Raw genomic sequence first — 15,033 nt, 5'->3', positions numbered from 1 at the left:
GGTAATGAGTGGAGGACAGAGGAGCCTCTTAAAGAAGAAGATACAGGTCTGTGAGAGCCAGAAATCTTGCTTGTTTGTAGGTGACCAAATACTTATTTCCCACCATAATATGCAAATAAATTCTTTCCAAATCAGACTATGTGATTGTCTGGATTTGTTTCCACATTTTGCCTCTCATAGTTGAGGTATACCTATGTTGAAAATTACAGGACACTCTCATCTTCTTAAGTGGTAGAACTTGCACAATTGGTGGCTGACTAAATACTTTTTTGCCCCACTGTATATGTGTATGTGTGTGTGTGTGTGTATATATATATTTATGTGTGTGTGTGTGTATATATATATATATGTGTGTGTGTGTGTATATATATATATGTGTGTGTGTGTGTGTATATATATATATATATGTGTGTGTGTGTGTATATATATATATATATGTGTGTGTGTGTGTGTGTATATATATATATATGTGTGTGTGTATATATATATATATATATGGGTTAGGCAATGATCTCTTATTATTTAACCTTATAGTATTTAGATGGTGCTGTTAGCTATAAATAGGGTGAGAAACACTTTACTACTGTGACTTGCTATCTCTTCTGAGAAGGGTCTAGCTGCAGACTGGAGCTCCACTGTAGACAGGAAACATGTGACCTCCACTCAAAGCTTTTTTTTTTTTTAAATCAACTTTAATGTAACAAACAACCTATAGGCAATCATTCAGAAAACGAAACATTTTGCAGCTTTCTTGTTCTTAATGTGCACTCACAGTGGTTACCTTATAAATGACAATCAGCAAAAACCACTGTGAGTGCACATTAAGAAGAACAAGAAAGCTGCAAAATGTTTCGTTTTCAGAATGATTGTCTATAGGTAGTTTGTTACATTAAAGTTGATTAAAAAAAAAAAAAACTTTGAGTGTAGGTCACATGTTTCCTGTCTAGAGTCAGTGGAGGTCACATGTTTCCTGTCTAGAGTGGAGCTCCAGTCTGCAGCTAGACTACTTTGATTCATCTCTATGATATACTGAAGACTGTGTAGCCGTTTTGTTCTCTATGGTATCCTGATGTTTGTCTACCGCTTCTCTCTCTATGGTATACTGGGGCATGTCTAGCCCTTTTCTCTATGGTTTTGCAGTGAGTGACAGGAGCTGCTGGGTCAGGGATGTTGCAGATGTGCGTGACTTTATTATCAGCCTGTGCAGGTTGGTTCTGCTGCTATACGTGAGTTCTGTGATTACATGTGCATAAATGTCTTAACTTAGCTCTGCAGGCTTATTAGTACAGACCCAGAGCGGGAGGTATGTGTAGGTGCTGAGTACAGGACTGAGGGGTAGGTGCTGAGTACAGGGCTGAGGGGTAGGTGCTGAGTACAGGGCTGAGGGGTAGGTGCTGAGTACAGGGCTGAGGGGTAGGTGCTGAGTACAGGGCTGAGGGGTAGGTGCTGAGTAAAGGGCTGAGGGGTAGGTGCTGAGTACAGGACTGTGGGGGGTAGGTGCTGAGTACAGGGCAGTGGAGGGTAGGTGCTGAGTACTGGGCAGTGGAGGGTAGGTGCTGAGTACTTGGCTGTGGAGGGTAGGTGCTGAGTACTGGGCAGTGGAGGGTAGGTGCTGAGTACTGGGCAGTGGAGGGTAGGTGCTGAGTACTGGGCTGTGGGGGGTAGGTGCTGAGTACTGGGCTGTGGGGGGGTAGGTGCTGAATACTGGGCAGTGGAGGGTAGGTGCTGAGTACTGGGCAGTGGAGGGTAGGTGCTGAGTACTGGGCTGTGGGGGGTAGGTGCTGAGTACTGGGCTGTGGGGGGTAGGTGCTGAGTACTGGGCTGTGGGGGGTAGGTGCTGAGTACTGGGCTGTGGGGGGTAGGTGCTGAGTACTGGGCTGTGGGGGGTAGGTGCTGAGTACTGGGCTGTGGGGGGTATGTGCTGAGTACTGGGCAGTGGAGGGTAGGTGCTGAGTACTGGGCAGTGGAGGGTAGGTGCTGAGTACTGGGCAGTGGAGGGTAGGTGCTGAGTACTGGGCAGTGGAGGGTAGGTGCTGAGTACTGGGCAGTGGAGGGTAGGTGCTGAGTACTGGGCAGTGGAGGGTAGGTGCTGAGTACTGGGCTGTGGAGGGTAGGTGCTGAGTACTGGGCTGTGGAGGGTAGGTGCTGAGTACTGGGCTGTGGAGGGTAGGTGCTGAGTACTGGGCTGTGGGGGGTAGGTGCTGAGTACTGGGCTGTGGGGGGTAGGTGCTGAGTACTGGGCTGTGGGGGGTAGGTGCTGAGTACTGGGCTGTGGGGGGTAGGTGCTGAGTACTGGGCTGTGGGGGGTAGGTGCTGAGTACTGGGCTGTGGGGGGTAGGTGCTGAGTACTGGGCTGTGGGGGGTAGGTGCATTGTTCTGCAGGGGGGGGTAGCTGCGCTCTGCGCATTGTTCTGCAGGGGGGGTAGCTGCGCTCAGTGCATTGTGTCCCTATGTAACTGCTGCAGAATATGACACTGTAGCCAGTGCTGTATCTTTATATTATATCACTGTATGAGACACGGTGCTATACACAAGCTGCACTGACCTAGATTCATGTCATGGAAAATGAAACCCACATTTTTTATACTTTGTTTGTTTAAAAATTCTTTACAATTTGCTTCATTCTCTTGGTATTCTTTGTTGAAGGAGCAACAGTGGAGTACTGGGAGCTAGCTGAGCACCTCAGGTGAGCTAATGACGAGGCATATATATGATGCTACCAATCAGCAGCTAGCTCTCAGTAGTGCATACCTAGGTATTCTTTTATACAAAGGATACCAAGAGAATGAAGCAAATTAGATAATACTAAATTGGAATTTTGTGAAAACAATTTTGTGAAACAAGCAGTACGTCCCCTCTGCATGTGAGACATAAAACTGTTACTGTCAGCCAATAGAGCTGTGCGATTGGTCTATTTCAGCCAGTGAGCTTCTGTCTAATAGACCAGCTTTTTACACATCAGAATAAACAGATTATTTTTTTTTTTAAATCAAACAATGTTAAGATGATTGATTTGATCTTTTTCTTATGCATGCTAGGTATTTGTGTGCGGCGTGTAGAGAACATGTCTGTAACACGCAATTCCTACACGTGTAGTCTGGTATTTATTCTCTGTGTTCGGTGTGTATAGAACATATCTGTAACACGCAATTCCTACACGTGTAGTCTGGTATTTACTCTCTGTGTGCGGCGTGTATAGAACATATCTGTGACACGCAATTCCTACACGTGTGGTGTGTATGTCAGTAACACTTGATTTCTACACGTGTAGTCTTGTATGTGCTCTCTGTGTGCAGGGTGTATAGAACATGTCTGTAACACGTGATTCCTACATGTGTGGTCTGGTATGTACTCTCTGTGTGATGTGTACGAGTATAGCAGTAACACAAGATTCCTACACGTCTAGTCTGGTATGTACTCTGTGTGGTGTGTATGAGTATGTCAGTAACACAAGATTCCTACACTTCTAGTCTGGTATGTACTCTGTGTGGTGTGTATGAGTATAGCAGTAACACAAGATTCCTACACGTCTAGTCTGGTATGTACTCTGTGTGCAGCGTGTATAGAACATGTCTGTAACACGTGATTCCTACATATGTAGTCTGGTATGTACTCTGTGTGGTGTGTATGAGTATGTCAGTAACACAAGATTCCTACACGTCTAGTCTTGTATGTACTCTGTGTGGTGTGTATGAGTATAGCAGTAACACAAGATTCCTACATGTGTAGTCTGGTATGTACTCTGTGTGGTGTGTATGAGTATGTCAGTAACACAAGATTCCTACACGTCTAGTCTAGTCTGTTATGTACTCTGTGTGGTGTGTATGAGTATAGCAGTAACACAAGATTCCTACACGTCTAGTCTGGTATGTACTCTGTGTGCAGCTTGTTAGAACATGTCTGTAACACGTGATTCCTACACGTCTAGTCTGGTATGTACTCTGTGTGGTGTGTATGAGTATGTCAGTAACACAAGATTCCTACACGTCTAGTCTGGTATGTACTCTGTGTGGTGTGTATGAGTATGTCAGTAACACAAGATTCCTACACGTCTAGTCTGGTATGTACTCTGTGTGGTGTGTATGACTATGTCAGTAACACAAGATTCCTACACTTCTAGTCTGGTATGTACTCTGTGTGGTGTATATGAGTATAGCAGTAACACAAGATTCCTACACGTCTAGTCTGGTATGTACTCTGTGTGCAGCGTGTATAGAACATGTCTGTAACATGTGATTCCTACATGTGTAGTCTGGTATGTACTCTGTGTGGTGTGTATGAGTATGTCAGTAACACAAGATTCCTACACGTCTAGTCCTGTATGTACTCTGTGTGGTGTGTATGAGTATAGCAGTAACACAAGATTCCTACATGTGTAGTCTGGTATGAACTCTGTGTGGTGTGTATGAGTATGTCAGTAACACAAGATTCCTACACGTCTAGTCTGGTATGTACTCTGTGTGGTGTGTATGAGTATAGCAGTAACACGTGATTCCTACATGTCTAGTCTGGTATGTACTCTGTGTGGTGTGTATGAGTATGTCAGTAACACAAGATTCCTACACGTCTAGTCTTGTATGTACTCTGTGTGGTGTGTATGAGTATAGCAGTAACACAAGATTCCTACATGTGTAGTCTGGTATGTACTCTGTGTGGTGTGTATGAGTATGTCAGTAACACAAGATTCCTACACGTCTAGTCTGGTATGTACTCTGTGTGGTGTGTATGAGTATAGCAGTAACACAAGATTCCTACACGTCTAGTCTGGTATGTACTCTGTGTGGTGTGTATGAGTATGTCAGTAACACAAGATTCCTACACGTGTAGTCTGGTATGTACTCTGTGTGGTGTGTATGAGTATGTCAGTAACACAAGATTCCTACATGTGTAGTCTGGTATGTACTCTGTGTGGTGTGTATGAGTATGTCAGTAACACAAGATTCCTACATGTGTAGTCTGGTATGTACTCTGTGTGTATGAGTATGTCGGTAACACAAGATTCCTACACGTCTAGTCTGGTATGTACTCTGTGTGGTGTGTATGAGTATAGCAGTAGCACAAGATTCCTACACGTGTAGTCTGGTATGTACTCTGTGTGGTGTGTATGAGTATGTCAGTAACACAAGATTCCTACACGTCTAGTCTTGTATGTACTCTGTGTGGTGTGTATGAGTATAGCAGTAACACAAGATTCCTACACGTCTAGTCTGGTATGTACTCTGTGTGGTGTGTATGAGTATGTCAGTAACACAAGATTCCTACACGTCTAGTCTGGTATGTACTCTGTGTGGTGTGTATGAGTATGTCAGTAACACAAGATTCCTACACTTCTAGTCTGGTATGTACTCTGTGTGGTGTATATGAGTATAGCAGTAACACAAGATTCCTACACGTCTAGTCTGGTATGTACTCTGTGTGCAGCGTGTATAGAACATGTCTGTAACACGTGATTCCTACATGTGTAGTCTGGTATGTACTCTGTGTGGTGTGTATGAGTATGTCAGTAACACAAGATTCCTACACTTCTAGTCTGGTATGTACTCTGTGTGGTGTATATGAGTATAGCAGTAACACAAGATTCCTACACGTCTAGTCTGGTATGTACTCTGTGTGCAGCGTGTATAGAACATGTCTGTAACACGTGATTCCTACATGTGTAGTCTGGTATGTACTCTGTGTGGTGTGTATGAGTATGTCAGTAACACAAGATTCCTACACGTCTAGTCTTGTATGTACTCTGTGTGGTGTGTATGAGTATAGCAGTAACACAAGATTCCTACATGTGTAGTCTGGTATGTACTCTGTGTGGTGTGTATGAGTATGTCAGTAACACAAGATTCCTACACGTCTAGTCTGGTATGTACTCTGTGTGGTGTGTATGAGTATAGCAGTAACACGTGATTCCTACATGTCTAGTCTGGTATGTACTCTGTGTGGTGTGTATGAGTATGTCAGTAACACAAGATTCCTACACGTCTAGTCTGGTATGTACTCTGTGTGGTGTGTATGAGTATGTCAGTAACACAAGATTCCTACACTTCTAGTCTGGTATGTACTCTGTGTGGTGTATATGAGTATAGCAGTAACACAAGATTCCTACACTTCTAGTCTGGTATGTACTCTGTGTGGTGTATATGAGTATGTCAGTAACACAAGATTCCTACACGTCTAGTCTGATATGTACTCTGTGTGCAGCTTGTTAGAACATGTCTGTAACACGTGATTCCTACACGTCTAGTCTGGTATGTACTCTGTGTGGTGTGTATGAGTATGTCAGTAACACAAGATTCCTACACGTGTAGTCTGGTATGTACTCTGTGTGGTGTGTATGAGTATGTCAGTAACACAAGATTCCTACACATGTAGTCTGGTATGTACTCTGTGTGGTGTGTATGAGTATGTCAGTAACACAAGATTCCTACACGTCTAGTCTGGTATGTACTCTGTGTGTATGAGAGTGTCAGTAACACAAGATTCCTACATGTGTAGTCTGGTATGTACTGTGTGGTGTGTATGAGTATGTCAGTAACACAAGATTCCTACATGTGTAGTCTGGTATGTACTCTGTGTGGTGTGTATGAGTATGTCAGTAACACAAGATTCCTACACGTCTAGTCTGGTATGTACTCTGTGTGGTGTGTATGAGTATAGCAGTAACACAATATTCCTACACGTCTAGTCTGGTATGTACTGTGTGTGCAGCGTGTATAGAACATGTCTGTAACACATGATTCCTACAAGTGTGGTCTGGTATGTACTCTGTGTGGTGTGTGTGAGTTTGTCAGTAACACAAGATTCCTACACTTCTAGTCTGGTATGTACTCTGTGTATGAGTATAGCAGTAACACAAGATTCCTACACGTCTAGTCTGGTATGTACTCTGTGTGGTGTGTATGAGTAGAGCAGTAACACAATATTCCTACACGTCTAGTCTGGTATGTACTGTGTGTGCAGCGTGTATAGAACATGTCTGTAACACATGATTCCTACAAGTGTGGTCTGGTATGTACTCTGTGTGGTGTGTATGAGTATGTCAGTAACACAAGATTCCTACATGTGTAGTCTGGTATGTACTCTGTGTGTATGAGTATGTCAGTAACACAAGATTCCTACAAGTCTAGTCTGGTATGTACTCTGTGTGCAGCTTGTTAGAACATGTCTGTAACACGTGATTCCTACATGTCTAGTCTGGTATGTACTCTGTGTGGTGTGTATGAGTATGTCAGTAACACAAGATTCCTACATGTGTAGTCTGGTATGTACTCTGTGTGGTGTGTATGAGTATGTCAGTAACACAAGATTCCTACATGTGTAGTCTGGTATGTACTCTGTGTGGTGTGTATGAGTATGTCAGTAACACAAGATTCCTACACGTCTAGTCTGGTATGTACTCTGTGTGCAGCTTGTTAGAACATGTCTGTAACACGTGATTCCTACATGTCTAGTCTGGTATGTACTCTGTGTGGTGTGTATGAGTATGTCAGTAACACAAGATTCCTACATGTGTAGTCTGGTATGTACTCTGTGTGGTGTGTATGAGTATGTCAGTAACACAAGATTCCTACATGTGTAGTCTGGTATGTACTCTGTGTGTATTAGTATGTCAGTAACACAAGATTCCTACATGTGTAGTCTGGTATGTACTCTGTGTGCAGCTTGTTAGAACATGTCTGTAACATGTGATTCCTACACGTGTGGTCTGGTATGTACTCTCTGTGTGCAGCCTGTATAACACATGTCTATAACATGTAATTACCGTTTTTCCCCACAGGTTGTGTAATCGCTCCTTCACTTGGCTGATTGCCTACAGGATGCAGCAGACAAAGTATATCGTATTCACCCTCCTCCTGATTCCCGCTGTCTCCTTTCATCCCGTCTACCATGATTACTGTATACTGGGTGCTGGCCCGGGGGGTCTACAAGCTGCTAGGTTCTTGAAGGATTCTGGGAGGGATTACGTAGTACTAGAACGTAACCAGAGTCCAGGCAGCTTCTTTCTCCGATTCCCTCGGCACAGGAAATTAATCAGCATCAACAAAAAGTTTACTGGACGCAAGAATCGTGAATTCAACCTGCGACACGACTGGAACTCGCTTTTAAGCCAGGATAGGAATTTGCTTTTTGGCCGTTACTCCAGTGATTTCTTCCCCCATGCAGACGACATGCTGCGATACCTCCAGAATTTTAGTGCTGGAATCCATGTGCATTATGGAGTTAATATCAGCCGTATCCAGCTGAAATCCAGTTCAGTGGCATGGAACGGTCACTTCTTCTTCCTATTAGACCAGGCAGGGCGGGCGTACCAGTGCAGGTGATGGACACCCACAGTATATAAATAGCTCTTGTTACAGTGTTCATGTGAAGTCAGCCATTAGCGTGTCAGGTCTAGGTACATATTGATCAGAGCATAACCAAGTCACAGAGTAATAATACCCACGAAAGCTTGTGCAAATACCGGCAGGTTGGTAGTTTTACCAGTGTTTGCTTGTAAGAGATGGTGGTAACAACTGTATTAAAACATAGTAATTTACCATAATACACACTGGTGCCCCATGTCCCAACTTGCACTCTTCAGTCACCACATGCCCAGAAGATAAATAAGTCAAGAAGTCACCAAAAATGTCATGTGTGAGTTATTTAGCCCTGTCGCCCCATCGCTATGAAACACAAAAGCCACTTGTCTAGACATTTGTAACAAAGATTCACAACCTATCTTCTAACCCTCGTATGTAAATGTACCTTGTGTAACACTCTATATAAGTTATTGTTATTATTTACCCCACTCATTCAGTTAAATGACAGGTGATCTTTCTACCAGATAACACTTCACCGCAAGAAGACATGGCTGTTTGTCACAGTGATGGGGGTATTGCTACTAAACAAGCTATTTATACTCTGATTGTGACGCAAGTAAACCTACTGTGCTCTCAGAGACATACTGAGTATTAATCTAACATATTTCAATTCATTATTTGATTAACATAACCCTATTCAGGTTATAAGAAATGTTATTTTATCCATAATTTGCAAACGTTAGGAATATACAAGTATTATATATGTATTCTGTGGGAGTCTAATACAGAGCACCAATTCACTGTGTTACATTGGGTTAATGTAAAGGTGATTAACTGTAGTGCCCTAAGTTTCTCCATTGTGGTGGTTCAGTTTCCAGCCCTTATCCTACAGCCTTGGTCTCTAAAGGCTACAATTCCTGACTGTAACTATACAGGGGTAACAGCAGTACCCGGGCCCCGTAGACTGGTGTATATACTCACACATGGTGTATATACTCACATGCTGATGTATGTAATTGTAACAAGCAGTACCTGGCCCCATAGACTGGTGTGTATATACTCACATGCTGATGTATGTAATTGTAACCAGCAGTACCTGGCCCCATAGACTGGTGTATATACTCACATGCTGATGTATGTAATTGTAACCAGCAGTACCTGGCCCTATAGACTGGTGTGTATATACTCACATGCTGATGTATGTAATTGTAACCAGCAGTACCTGGCCCTATAGACTGGTGTGTATATACTCACATGCTGATGTATGTAATTGTAACCAGCAGTACCTGGCCCTATAGACTGGTGTGTATATACTCACATGCTGATGTATGTAATTGTAACCAGCAGTACCTGGCCCCATAGACTGGTGTGTATATACTCACATGCTGATGTATGTAATTGTAACAAGCAGTACCTGGCCCCATAGACTGGTGTGTATATACTCACACATGCTGATGTATGTCATTGTAACCAGCAGTACCTGGCCCCATAGACTGGTGTATATACTCACATTCTGATGTATGTAATTGTAACCAGCAGTACTTGGCCCCATAGACTGGTGTGTATACTCTCACATGCTGATGTATGTAATTGTAACAAGCAGTACCTGACCCCATAGACTGGTGTGTATACTCATACATGCTGATGTATGTCATTGTAACCAGCAGTACCTGGCCCCATAGACTGGTGTGTATACTCATACATGCTGATGTATGTAATTGTAACAAGCAGTACCTGACCCCATAGACTGGTGTGTATATACTCACATGCTGATGTATGTAATTGTAACCAGCAGTACCTGGCCCCATAGACTGGTGTATATACTCACATGCTGATGTATGTAATTGTAACCAGCAGTACCTGGCCCTATAGACTGGTGTGTATATACTCACATGCTGATGTATGTAATTGCAGCCAGCAGTACCTGGCCCCATAGACTGGTGTATATACTCATACATGCTGATGTATGTCATTGTAACCAGCAGTACCTGACCCCATAGACTGGTGTGTTACTCATACATGCTGATGTATGTAATTGTAACAAGCAGTACCTGACCCCATAGACTGGTGTGTATACTCATACATGCTGATGTATGTAATTGTAACAAGCAGTACTTGACCCCATAGACTGGTGTGTATATACTGACATGCTGATGTATGTAATTGTAACCAGCAGTACCTGACCCCATAGACTGGTGTGTTACTCATACATGCTGATGTATGTAATTGTAACAAGCAGTACCTGACCCCATAGACTGGTGTGTATACTCATACATGCTGATGTATGTAATTGTAACAAGCAGTACTTGACCCCATAGACTGGTGTGTATATACTCACATGCTGATGTATGTAATTGTAACCAGCAGTACTTGGCCCCATAGACTGGTGTGTATATACTCACATGCTGATGTATGTAATTGTAACCAGCAATACCTGGCCCCATATACTGGTGTATATACTCACACATGCTGATGTATGTCATTGTAACCAGCAGTACCTGGCCCCATAGACTGGTGTGTATATACTCACATGCTGATGTATGTAATTGTAACAAGCAGTACCTGACCCCATAGACTGGTGTATATACTCACATGCTGATGTATGTAATTGTAACCAGCAGTACTTGGCCCCATAGACTGGTGTATATACTCACACATGCTGATGTATGTAATTGTAACCAGCAGTACTTGGCCCCATAGACTGGGGTATATACTCACACATGCTGATGTATGTAATTGTAACAAGCAGTACCTAGCCACATAGACTGGTGTGTATATACTCACATGCTGATGTATGTAATTGTAACAAGCAGTACCTGGCCCCATAGACTGGTGTATATACTCACACATGCTGATGTATGTAATTGTAACCAGCAGTACCTGGCCCCATATACTGGTGTATATACTAACATGCTGATGTATGTCATTGTAACCAGCAGTACCTGGCCCCATAGACTGGTGTGTATATACTCACATGCTGATGTATGTCATTGCAACCAGCAGTACCTGGCCCCATAGACTGGTGTATATACTCACACATGCTGATGTATGTCATTGTAACCAGCAGTACCTGGCCCCATAGACTGGTGTATATACTCATACATGCTGATGTATGTCATTGTAACCAGCAGTACCTGGCCCCATAGACTGGTGTATATACTCACACATGCTGATGTATGTAATTGCAGCCAGCAGTACCTGGCCCCATAGACTGGTGTGTATATATTCTCACATGCTGATGTATGTAATTGTAACCAGCAGTACCTGGCCCCATAGACTGGTGTATATGCTCATACATGCTGATGTATGTAATTGTAACCAGCAGTACCTGGCCCCATAGACTGGTGTATATACTCACATGCTGATGTATGTCATTGTAACCAGCAGTACCTGGCCCCATAGACTGGTGTGTATATACTGACATGCTGATGTATGTAATTGTAACCAGCAGTACCTGGCCCCATAGACTGGTGTATATACTCACATGCTGATGTATGTAATTGTAACCAGCAGTACCTGGCCCCATAGACTGGTGTATATACTCACATGCTGATGTATGTAATTGTAACCAGCAGTACCTGGCCCCATATACTGGTGTATATACTCATACATGCTGATGTATGTAATTGTAACCAGCAGTACCTGGCCCCATAGACTGGTGTATATACTCACATGCTGATGTATGTAATTGTAACCAGCAGTACCTGGCCCCATAGACTGGTGTATATACTCACATGCTGATGTATGTAATTGTAACCAGCAGTACCTGGCCCCATAGACTGGTGTATATACTCACATGCTGATGTATGTCATTGTAACCAGCAGTACCTGGCCCCATAGACTGGTGTATATACTCACATGCTGATGTATGTAATTGTAACCAGCAGTACCTGGCCCCATAGACTGGTGTATATACTCACACATGCTGATGTATGTAATTGTAACCAGCAGTACCTGGCCCCATAGACTGGTGTGTATATACTCACATGCTGATGTATGTAATTGTAACCAGCAGTACCTGGCCCCATAGACTGATGTATATACTCACATGCTGATGTATGTCATTGTAACCAGCAGTACCTGGCCCCATATACTGGTGTATATACTCACATGCTGATGTATGTAATTGTAACAAGCAGTACCTGGCCCCATAGACTGGTGTGTATATACTGACATGCCGATGTATGTAATTGTAACAAGCAGTACCTGGCCCTATAGCCTGGTGTATATACTCTCACATACTGATGTATGTAATTGTAACCAGCAGTACCTGGCCCCATAGACTGGTGTGTATATACTCACATGCTGATGTATGTCATTGTAACCAGCAGTACCTGGCCCCATAGACTGGTGTATATACTCACATGCTGATGTATGTAATTGTAACCAGCAGTACCTGGCTCCATATACTGGTGTGTATATACTCTCACATGCTGATGTATGTAATTGTAACCAGCAGTACCTGGCCCCATAGACTGGTGTGTATATACTCACATGCTGATGTATGTAATTGTAACCAGCAGTACCTGGCCCCATAGACTGGTGTGTATATACTCACATGCTGATGTATGTAATTGTAACCAGCAGTACCTGGCCCCATAGACTGGTGTGTATATACTCACATGCTGATGTATGTAATTCTAACAAGCAGTAACTGGCCCCATAGACTGGTGTATATACTCTCACATGCTGATGTATGTAATTGTAACCAGCAGTACCTGGCCCCATAGACTGGTGTGTATATACTGACATGCTGATGTATGTAATTGTAACAAGCAGTACCTGGCCCTATAGCCTGGTGTATATACTCTCACATGCTGATGTATGTAATTGTAACCAGCAGTACCTGGCCCCATAGACTGGTGTATATACTCACATGCTGATGTATGTAATTGTAACCAGCAGTACCTGGCCCCATAGACTGGTGTATATACTCATACATGCTGATGTATGTAATTGTAACCAGCAGTACCTGGCCCCATATACTGGTGTGTATATACTCTCACATGCTGATGTATGTAATTGCAGCCAGCAGTACCTGGCCCCATATACTGGTGTATATACTCACATGCTGATGTATGTAATTGTAACCAGCAGTACCTGGCCCCATAGACTGGTGTGTATATACTGACATGCTGATGTATGTAATTGTAACAAGCAGTACCTGGCCCTATAGCCTGGTGTATATACTCTCACATGCTGATGTATGTAATTGTAACCAGCAGTACCTGGCCCCATAGACTGGTGTATATACTCACATGCTGATGTATGTAATTGCAGCCAGCAGTACCTGGCCCCATAGACTGGTGTGTATATACTCATACATGCTGATGTATGTAATTGTAGCCAGCAGTACCTGGCCCCATATACTGGTGTATATACTCACACATGCTGATGTATGTAATTGCAGCCAGCAGTACCTGGCCCCATAGACTGGTGTGTATATACTCATACATGCTGATGTATGTAATTGCAGCCAGCAGTACCTGGCCCCATAGACTGGTGTGTATATATACTCACATGCTGATGTATGTAATTGTAACCAGCAGTACCTGGCCCCATATACTGGTGTATATACTCACATGCTGATGTATGTAATTGTAACCAGCAGTACCTGGCCCCATAGACTGGTGTGTATATACTCATACATGCTGATGTATGTAATTGCAGCCAGCAGTACCTGGCCCCATAGACTGGTGTGTATATATACTCACATGCTGATGTATGTAATTGTAACCAGCAGTACCTGGCCCCATATACTGGTGTATATACTCACATGCTGATGTATGTAATTGTAACCAGCAGTACCTGGCCCCATAGACTGGTGTGTATATACTCACATGCTGATGTATGTAATTGTAACCAGCAGTACCTGGCCCCATAGACTGGTGTGTATATACTCACACATGCTGATGTATGTAATTGTAACCAGCAGTACCTGGCCCCATATACTGGTGTATATACTCACACATGCTGATGTATGTAATTGTAACCAGCAATACCTGGCCCCATAGACTGGTGTATATACTCACATGCTGATGTATATAATTGTAACAAGCAGTACCTGGCCCCATAGACTGGTGTATATACTCACATGCTGATGTATATAATTGTAACAAGCAGTACCTGGCCCCATAGACTGGTGTATATACTCACACATGCTGATGTATGTAATTGTAACCAGCAGTACCTGGCCCCATAGACTGGTGTATATACTCATACATGCTGATGTATGTAATTGTAACCAGCAGTACCTGGCCCCATAGACTGGTGTATATACTCACACATGCTGATGTATGTAATTGCACTCACTGTGGTCACTGCCCTGTGTATAATGCACATAACCTCACACAGGGTGTATATTACCAATGTTTGTTCATCTCACTACTCAAAATAATTCAACCGTAGCCGCCTTCACAATATCCTATCACTGCTTTACTAGCCATCTTCTGTATTCCAGCGTACTGCTGGTAGCCACTGGCTTATCTCTTCCTCACCTTGTGGACTTTCCTGGATCAGAATATGCAGAGGGCTACGAGACAGTATCCACAGATCCGCACAACTTCATGGGACAAAGCGTCTTGATCCTGGGACGTGGAAACTCTGCATTTGAAACAGCTGAAAATATCTTGGGGGTCACCAACTTCATACACATGTTAGGACGTTCCAGGGTCCGTTTATCCTGGGCAACTCATTATGTGGGAGATCTCAGGTGAGAGGGTAACGCTACAGGGGAATA

At 43.2% G+C, this 15,033-nt stretch overlaps 1 protein-coding gene across 4 annotated transcripts in view; it reads left to right on the top strand.

Annotated features, from left to right (window-relative positions):
• Nucleotides 1–1,096: 1,096 nt before the first annotated feature.
• FOXRED2 (FAD dependent oxidoreductase domain containing 2) overlaps nucleotides 1,097–15,033 on the top strand; it is a 59,077-nt gene continuing 45,140 nt past the window's right edge. For 2 of the 4 annotated variants that reach the window (XR_008403261.1, XM_053721377.1), the window contains exons 1-3: nucleotides 1,097–1,207; nucleotides 7,772–8,311; nucleotides 14,755–15,006. Coding sequence is in view for 3 of the 4 variants with exons in the window: in XM_053721377.1 (XP_053577352.1) it covers nucleotides 1,110–1,207; nucleotides 7,772–8,311; nucleotides 14,755–15,006 (890 nt within the window). In the remaining variant the exon portion in view is untranslated. Of the gene's footprint in view, nucleotides 1,227–7,771; nucleotides 8,312–14,754; nucleotides 15,007–15,033 lie in introns of all 4 variants that reach the window. The other 2 variants (XM_053721378.1, XM_053721379.1) reach the window with 2 other exon arrangements.

The sequence above is a fragment of the Bombina bombina genome, chromosome 7, assembly GCF_027579735.1.
Source record: "Bombina bombina isolate aBomBom1 chromosome 7, aBomBom1.pri, whole genome shotgun sequence".
Lineage (NCBI taxonomy): Eukaryota > Metazoa > Chordata > Amphibia > Anura > Bombinatoridae > Bombina > Bombina bombina.
This window is presented reverse-complemented; position numbering and strand designations above follow the sequence as displayed.